Genomic DNA, 7,767 nt, shown 5'->3' on the forward strand with positions numbered 1-7,767 from the left:
TCGTCTGTTCTCCGACTGCATACGTGCTCAGATCCTTCCACTGTCCTTCTTCCAAGCATGAGGACCGCGCCACCAATTCCGAGATTCGTCCGTCTTCCGACTCATTGCGGGCTACGTCCACGCACAGACAACCATGGATAGGCAGCATACAACGAGAAAGGTGGCTAGTTAATTTAAGATGTAGTTGGCGCGGTGCGTTTCCTTGAGGCATGTGCGCACTATTCGCTGCCAACGCGTCCACGATTCGACCGAGTCGCATTCGAGGACGAGGGTTGGCGCCGTTGAAAACTTGAACACGAGAGCGCAGTCATGATCGTCCGACAACAAAATCGCGGTCACGACGTCGATTTCTTGCGGTGGGAGGTCCACGTCTGCAGCAACACTCAACGTGAGGTGCCGCAGCACATAGTACTGTCGCAGCCCACTCGCGTGTTTCTTGGAGGACGACGTCGACGTTTTCGTGAGCCACCCGCACATGATGGTCGGGAGCTTCTTGGCGTCGCACGACCGCAAAAACTTGTCCACGGTGTACCGGGTGCGTCCTTGGCAGTCTTCGATGGCTGCCATCCACGCGTTCGCGGCACGAATCGACGGACACAGTGTCCGCCACACGTTCTTTTGCCCGAGCAAGTGAAATTCAAGGCCCCCAGGTTTGCCTACAAACGACGCGCCCTGAGCGACGTACCCCCGCGCATGCAAATCAAGTGGCGAGGACTACCTTCCCACGGCACTACTTTTTGGATGACGCCGACTCGAACGACGGGGGACGGCGTGTCGTCCGACTGCGCGAGCTCGACTCCATGCAACGTGAAAAAGCACCGGGTCCACGAGGCGTTAAACAGGCCGGACGGCACACTCATCCATCCTGAAAAGTTCTTGATGTATCCGCCGTGGGTTTTGGATTGCTTGAACAAGGTCTGGTTTGCCGACATGAGGGGCGCGTGTCCGCTACCGGCTACCCCTTCGGATGACGTCGCGGTCGGCTGCAGAACTTGGGCAATCGCTCGGTACCAGCGCTTCTGCGTGTCTCCGTCCTCGGCGTACACGTGGAGCTTGCGGTTGTTGTCGAGCTCGATGAGGAGTCCGAATGCGTGGGTCGTCATGCAACGTTGGACGCTCTGTACACGGCCGTAGCCCTTGATCGCGACGGACGACTGCATGTCCCGGTACGACAGCACTTCGCCCAGGAGGGTGAACCACCGCTTCTTCCAGTTCTTGACCAAGCTGCCCTGTTTGTACAGCCAGCCCTCGCAAGTCGTCGCGGTGTCCAACGAACTTTGAATTCCATAGTCGCTCTCGTGGTGGCTCGTCGAACTCCGCGACGACAACGAACTGGTGCGCCGTACGGGAACGGACGGCGGTGCGATGTTCAGATCCGTCGGCGGTCGCGGTGGCTCGAGCGTCGATTGCAACGATGCTGCCAATTGTTGTGGCGGCGTCGCAGGAGCAGACGAAAGAGTTACATGAAGAACTGGTGGCGGCGGCGGCGTCGTCGCGGCCACGTGTCCACATGCATCGAGAATGCGCTGCATCCACGCTTCCTGCTCGTCCGTACTCTCTGCTTGTACGTCCAAAGTGCGGTTGGGAACAATCGATATGCTGAGAGCGTATGGAAGTTCATGCAGTTTCTTGACGCCCACGACCATCCCGTACCCCTTGGGTTTCGCGCCCGGCCCTTCCATGTACTTGAGTTCTTGGCCGTTCAAGGTAAAGTACCGCCGCTTCCAGTTCTTCACGCGTTGTCCGCGTTTCAACAACCAACCTTCGAACGATCGCATGGAAGCGCGGCGATGGCGTTCGTTCACGTCCCTTCGCGCCATGGACTGGAGCACAGGTCCCATCACCATGGACGCTCGGGACGAATTGAGCGAGCTGCTGCTCATCGCCGACGACACTGGCGGTGGGAGCTCGTCGGTGAAGGTGTGGCGCACCGGGTCCGTGATCGACGTGCCGCGCCCACGCGAGACGCCGTTGAACGACTGCATTTTTACGTCCAGTAGCTCCTGCATCCGACGTTCTTGTCGCTTTTGTTTGCTGCGGGCGCCATATTGCTGACCTAGACTCATGTACTGCGATTCGTATCGTTTGTCATCGTCCGTGTCGGGTTCACTCGAGGTTTCCGTCATGGCTTCGGGATCCGCTGACGCCGTCCCAAACATCGCAAGGTCTTCCATGGACGGCGCCGCAGAGCCCGTCAAGATGGAGTCACGAGCATACTGGTATTCATATCCTTCTTCGTTCACTTGGGCGAGAGGCTGCGGATTGCATCCATTGCCGCGCATCGCGTGCGTCGGGCAGACGGCCGACGGACGTTCAGAGCTCGAATGGCAGGGTTGAGAGACGGACGCTGCCCACTCGTATACTGAAATCAAGAGAATTCGTCGTTGCCTTTGCCTAAATAGGTCAAATTCGGACCCGTTCGATCTGGTTCATTCAAACCAGACCGAGGAGTGGTGATGGTTGCCGCATGGCTCTGGTCGAGGACGCTGGATGTTCCTCGGCGTAACGCTGCGCTCTTCCCTGCACGCACGCAATGCGCTGTGGGAAGCCACGAGAATGCGATGTTTCTATGTCAGTGTCACGACGCAGCGGACGGATCGAACGGCCTAGTTGCTACATTCTGTGATCAACATGAACTGTCGTTATCCTAGTCGTGCAGATGAGGTCGCTGAGACGGCTACAAGCTCCAACCCATTGCAACGAGCCTGTAAATTGCTGGGTGCTGGAAGGACATCCGCCACAACCTATCGTGCGACGGTCGTGACGGGATCATCCACGTGCAGCAACGCTCGTTCGACTCATCGGGAAGGGAGGCGGCATTCATTGACACTGCGGCGGCGGTTCATGCTGTAACCAGAGGAATGTGCCGCCGCAGAGTGCCACGACGGATCGTGTTTCTACGTTTGCCTTTCAACAGCAGCCTATCTCGAGCTCAACACTGGAGGTAGCGACCAGGTGTGTTTGCTGGTGAATGCCGAGAAACCACTCGAGGACGCAAAGAGGAATCGCTTGTGGGCACTGGCAGGCGGCACGTGCAAAGGTTGGTTGGAGTGCCCTTCACACACGTGTGTGATGTATAAGGACTGGCGCCGAGGCAAGGTCGAGCCCGCGTCAGTTTGTTACTGTCCTGCCTTTCCAGAGGGAAACTGCTCACCAGAGGGAAACGACATGAGGAGTTTCAACTGGTCATGTGGTCGGCCTCGAGTGGGTTTCCGGCGAAGGCGTGGGCATTGTTGCCGGTCATTGGGCTCTATTTGTGCCTGCGGAGCACTGGTACGCTAAGTTTAGCCGCGCCAGCCTATGAATAGGTTCCAACGAGCTCAAAACGATGAAGTCGGGGCCAGTTGACCATTTCAAAGCCAAGCGGTGACGGCAGGCAGCATGAGTATTTGGCCGAAAAAGGCTTGGAGTATCGAGGAGGAACTCCTGAAGAAGAAGAACAAGTCGATCGAGGAAAAGTACCAGTCTCTGCTTGGTGAATACCAGGAACTCCGTGTTGCGAATGCCAAGTCCATGGCAAAGCTGCGCGAACTGGAGCGGTACAAAGAAATCTCGGACGACATTGTCAACAGCGCGTCCACGTCACGGCGGTACGATCAGGTGCTCTATCGGCGACCAGCTCACCGCAGGGTGTGTCGGGCAGGATGGAGGAAAAGGAGCGTATTGAGATCACGAGCCAGATGCAACAATACCGCGACAAGCTTGAAGAGGCGGTCGAGAACATTTGCTTTCTCGAAAAAGAAAACAAGCGGCTCAAGGCCGACGTGACATCCGCCAAGCTCGATGCCACAGTACGACACGCACACGTGTCAGCGCATCTTCGTGCTCATACTGGTGACGACGTAGACCTCGAACGTCCTCCTCAAGACCCTCGACGACTCGAAATCAAAGCTCCATTCGACGGAAAGCCGCCTCCAAATGATGCGCATCGAAATCCTCGAGCTCAAGAACCGCAAAGCCGACTTGAATTCGCAGGTTCAAGACCTCAAGGCGCGGCTGCACTCGGCGGAAACGCTGGCGGAGCGAAAGTCCGACGAATGCAAGCGGCTAACGTCCAAACTTGAGGTACGCATCGCTCTTTGGTGTCCGCCGTGAACGATTCGATCCTGCAGTCTGTTGAGTCGGCTTGGGACTCGACGCGCAGCCAAAACAGCCGCATTCAAAAGGAAATCCGCACAGTCGCCGAAGTCGCCGACATCAATCGAGAATTGAGTGAAAAGTCCAAGCACCGCATTGCGTCGCTCGAAAACGAAGTCGACGCGCTCCAGCTCAAGCTCAAGACTCGCGAACGCACGATCGACGTACGAACAAACACAGTCGCCGCCACGTTGTCATCCCAAATGCGTAGGAGCTACGCACGGACAACGTCGATGTCCGCACCGAGCTGAACGTCCTCAAGAAAGACTTTTCCGAGCTCCAAGCAATTAACAAAGACCTGCGCCGGCTGTCTACCGAGCACAACAAGCACGACAAGGACACTGAACACGCGTTGTCGATGCACGAAACTGAAATCAAGGTAGGCCCGTCCGTTGGCTTGTGTCGATCGATAACGACGCAACCTTTGTTTGCCAGTGTTTGCGAGAGATGAATCGATCGTCCAACGAGCGCATCGACGAATTGTCCGCCGAAAATGCCAAGCTCCAGGCACAGCTCTTGGACGTCCACGGCGACTTTCTCAAGAAGGTCCAAAGCGACGCGTCGTGGAAGCACAAGGAGAAGGAAAAGTACGTGTTGCGTGCCATGTCGGCGTCGCTCACGTGAGTGTCCATTAGGTTGCGCCGGGAAGTTGAGGAAGAGATGGACGTACTCAAGAAGCCGCGCGTGTGCAAAAACTGCCATGAGTCGTTCACACTGGAAAAGAACAACGCCCAGTCGTGCACGTATCACCCCGGGCGATACCTTCCCCGCCAGTACCCCCTTGAAGGGTACTCGTGGTCGTGCTGCTGCAAACGGGACATTTCGTCACGTCCGTGCAAGTTTGCCGGGCGACACGTCGAGCGCGAAACCCTCTGACGGAGCTGTCGCCCAAGCATGAGGTCGACACGGCGCGACTGAATCCTAGTGCAGGTTGCACGACCACAACAGACTCGAACCACGAGTCTTGACCTTGCATAATAAACATTCCGCTGTGCTCTGCTTCGTGTGTTCCGATTGCCGTGAATGCTTTGTGGCCGGTACAGTCTCTGCGATGCACCCATCCGTTTTGATGGGATGCATCGCCACTCCAACGAAGCCAACCCACCACCGAGGTAAACATACGAGGCTACATTGATCAATCGTCGTCCAAGTCGGGCAGCACCCGGCCGGCGTGGACTTGGTTGCCCGAACGTGTCGGTACTTGGTCGTCGTCATCGTCGGAATCTGGCAAGACCCGTCGGCCTGCATGGATGTGTCCTGCGTCATCGTCGTGGTCGCTCTCGTCCGAGCTCGACCCTTCTTCGAGCCATTGCCCAAACGCTTCGGTCCGCGCGGCTTCTTCGACTTCCGACTCTTTGATCACATAGTTGGTGCCGTCCCAGTACCCGCATTCGATGCGTTGCCCGGCAAACCATCGCTTGTTCATCTTTTCAATGCACGCTTCGGCGCTTTCGGCGTCGTGGTACTTGACGATGACCACCCCCAGTGGATGCGTTTCAAAAAACGTGATTTTCGCAATCTCGCCCAGCGTCTCGCATTCCTTCTTGATGTCGTCCTTGAGCTCGTCGCCTTCGATTTTGTCTGACCACATCACCCCGTGTCAAGATCAGCATCGTCACAGTAGACACGGACGTACCTGCAAAGTCTTCGACTTTGAACATGTGCTTGAGCACAACAATGCGAAACTGTTCGTCGCCGCCGGCACCCCACGACAAGGCCTAACAACACGATGCAGTGTCACTTTCGCAGGATGGATCGCACCTTTTCCTGCTCGAACTTTTTGACTTTGGCGCGGTTGTCGAGCTTGGTCCGCTTTCGCTCGACGAATTCGTCGCCTTTCTGGTTGAACACGGCGACCGACACGTCAATGGGACACCTACCGAGGAGTGTATTAGCCACAGATGCGATCACATCAATGGTCCGACTTGGGTCGAATGTCCGACTTATCGAGAAGCTGCAGCGCCAGTTCCACCGATGGTTCTTTCATGTAGCACACCGCGCCATCTCCCTACGCAAAGTTCGATGAATGTGCCAGTGTCCGCGGGAATCTAAACGTCGTACGTTGAGCTTTCCCGTGTCTTTGTTCCGGTACAACTTGATTTTGGGCTCGTCCGTGTGCAAATCCTTCTGGATCACGCCGCACTTGACAAAATGGTCATGTACTTCTTGGACAGTGATGTCCAGAGGTAGACCATTGATGTACACCCACGTCTTGTACTTGGATGCAGTCCATTTTGCCTTTTTTGACTTTGACTTTTTACGTTTCTTCGGGTTTCCATTGGTCGTGGTGGCGGCCGGGGTAGTGGGAGTTGTTGGGTCGACCATGCCTCCGTCTTTCTTGGCCGTCTGTTCGGCTGGAACTCCTTCTTCGATGGGGCGACTGGCTGCTACGGACTGGACGGCAGCTGAAGGCGTCTTGGCAGCCTCGTCGCGAAGTTCCGCCAAGTCTTCCAGTTCCTCGAGAATTTTGTCCTGAGGCTGAAGTGAGGGCCACGCATCAAACGATGAAGAATTTGAGATCCATTTACCTCTGGAGTGACCCATTTGCGTGTTTCGCTGTCGTAAATAAACTCTTTGCCGTCTTCAGCAACAATCGCGCGCGTTCCGGAAGTCGTGTCGTCATGGAATGTCTGAAGCTTTGGGTCGATCGCTTCCTTGGTCGCCAAGATCGCCTCTTCCTTTTCGCGTTCGAGGTTGATCTCAAGTAGTTCTTCCTTCAGGACGCTCACTTCTCCCAGTGGGGTCCATGTTGCAACGACTTGGCACGAGCTCCAGACGAGGGTCAACCCGTCGATGTTGCCGTCCTCAAATTTTGCCACGAGCTCCGCCGTTGTGATCGGCCCTTGCTGCACTTTCAAGTGGTCAAAGTAGTGCCACTGAGGGATTTTTTGCCACAATACACACACGGGCGTGAACAGAGGGACGTCCTTGGCCATTTTCCATTCTGCCATGGCTAGCTCTGGCGACCACACGAACGTATCGCCTTGGACGAGGCCACGACGAAGTAATCTCTTCAACACAGCTTCGTCCATGGGTCCTTTTTGTCCTCCTGAGGTATCTACATACATCCACTTCTTGTTTTTCATCGGAGATATATCCAGTGGAGGTGCGGCGGCAGGAGAAGGGGCCACATCATGTTCTGCGGACGCCATGGTCGCAATCCTGCGGAAATTCATACGAAGTAGGCAGTATATTGGCATATTCGATACTCCGAGTATTTCAATTTTGGCCAATCAAGTCATACAGTCTGGAACGTGATTATACAGTCTGGAACAAAACTATAATCGTACCAACTATTTCGGATGTTGCAATGTTGTATCGTCATCAATCTCGTTGGCTCATGCACCAAAGAATGCAGTTGCAAATGCGGTTAGATGCATGTGTGTGCGGAATGCAGTGCTCGAAAACCCACCGCAATACATCCAAATATAGAGGTATAAATTGTTGCACAGACTTCGAAAACCAATCAATTCAAATTCATTACAGACACGTTTGATGTGAACATGGACAAGTCATTGTCCAAAATGCCAGTGCGATTCCAGCAGTAGACAACGCTTGCTTTCGTTCGTGTTCCTCTTCAACGCAAGCCCAATGGTAGATTTAGTTGGGACCCGAGCGAGATTAAATGAT

At 55.2% G+C, this 7,767-nt stretch overlaps 3 protein-coding genes across 3 annotated transcripts; 1 reads left to right on the forward strand and 2 right to left on the reverse strand.

Annotated features, from left to right (window-relative positions):
- Positions 1-50: 50 nt before the first annotated feature.
- H310_14019 (hypothetical protein) lies at positions 51-2,351 on the reverse strand. Its single transcript, XM_008881730.1, has 2 exons — positions 719-2,351; positions 51-656 (listed from the first exon to the last, which is right to left on the reverse strand). Exons 1-2 carry the CDS (start codon positions 2,280-2,282, stop codon positions 169-171), a joined length of 2,052 nt encoding a protein of 683 aa, XP_008879952.1. The 5' UTR covers positions 2,283-2,351; the 3' UTR covers positions 51-168.
- Positions 2,352-3,338: 987 nt separating this feature from the next.
- H310_14020 (hypothetical protein) lies at positions 3,339-5,136 on the forward strand. Its single transcript, XM_008881731.1, has 7 exons — positions 3,339-3,590; positions 3,644-3,791; positions 3,847-4,065; positions 4,113-4,301; positions 4,349-4,516; positions 4,573-4,724; positions 4,773-5,136. Exons 1-7 carry the CDS (start codon positions 3,382-3,384, stop codon positions 5,011-5,013), a joined length of 1,326 nt encoding a protein of 441 aa, XP_008879953.1. The 5' UTR covers positions 3,339-3,381; the 3' UTR covers positions 5,014-5,136.
- Positions 5,137-5,248: 112 nt separating this feature from the next.
- On the reverse strand, positions 5,249-7,323 carry H310_14021 (hypothetical protein). The gene is made up of 6 exons (XM_008881732.1): positions 6,666-7,323; positions 6,199-6,609; positions 6,063-6,145; positions 5,899-6,013; positions 5,774-5,855; positions 5,249-5,718 (listed from the first exon to the last, which is right to left on the reverse strand). The coding sequence occupies exons 1-6, from the start codon at positions 7,311-7,313 to the stop codon at positions 5,273-5,275; spliced, it is 1,785 nt and encodes a 594-aa protein (XP_008879954.1). The 5' UTR covers positions 7,314-7,323; the 3' UTR covers positions 5,249-5,272.
- Positions 7,324-7,767: the final 444 nt, after the last annotated feature.

The sequence above is a fragment of the Aphanomyces invadans genome (genome assembly GCF_000520115.1).
Source record: "Aphanomyces invadans strain NJM9701 unplaced genomic scaffold supercont1.59, whole genome shotgun sequence".
Taxonomy (NCBI): Eukaryota; Oomycota; class Saprolegniomycetes; order Saprolegniales; family Verrucalvaceae; genus Aphanomyces; species Aphanomyces invadans.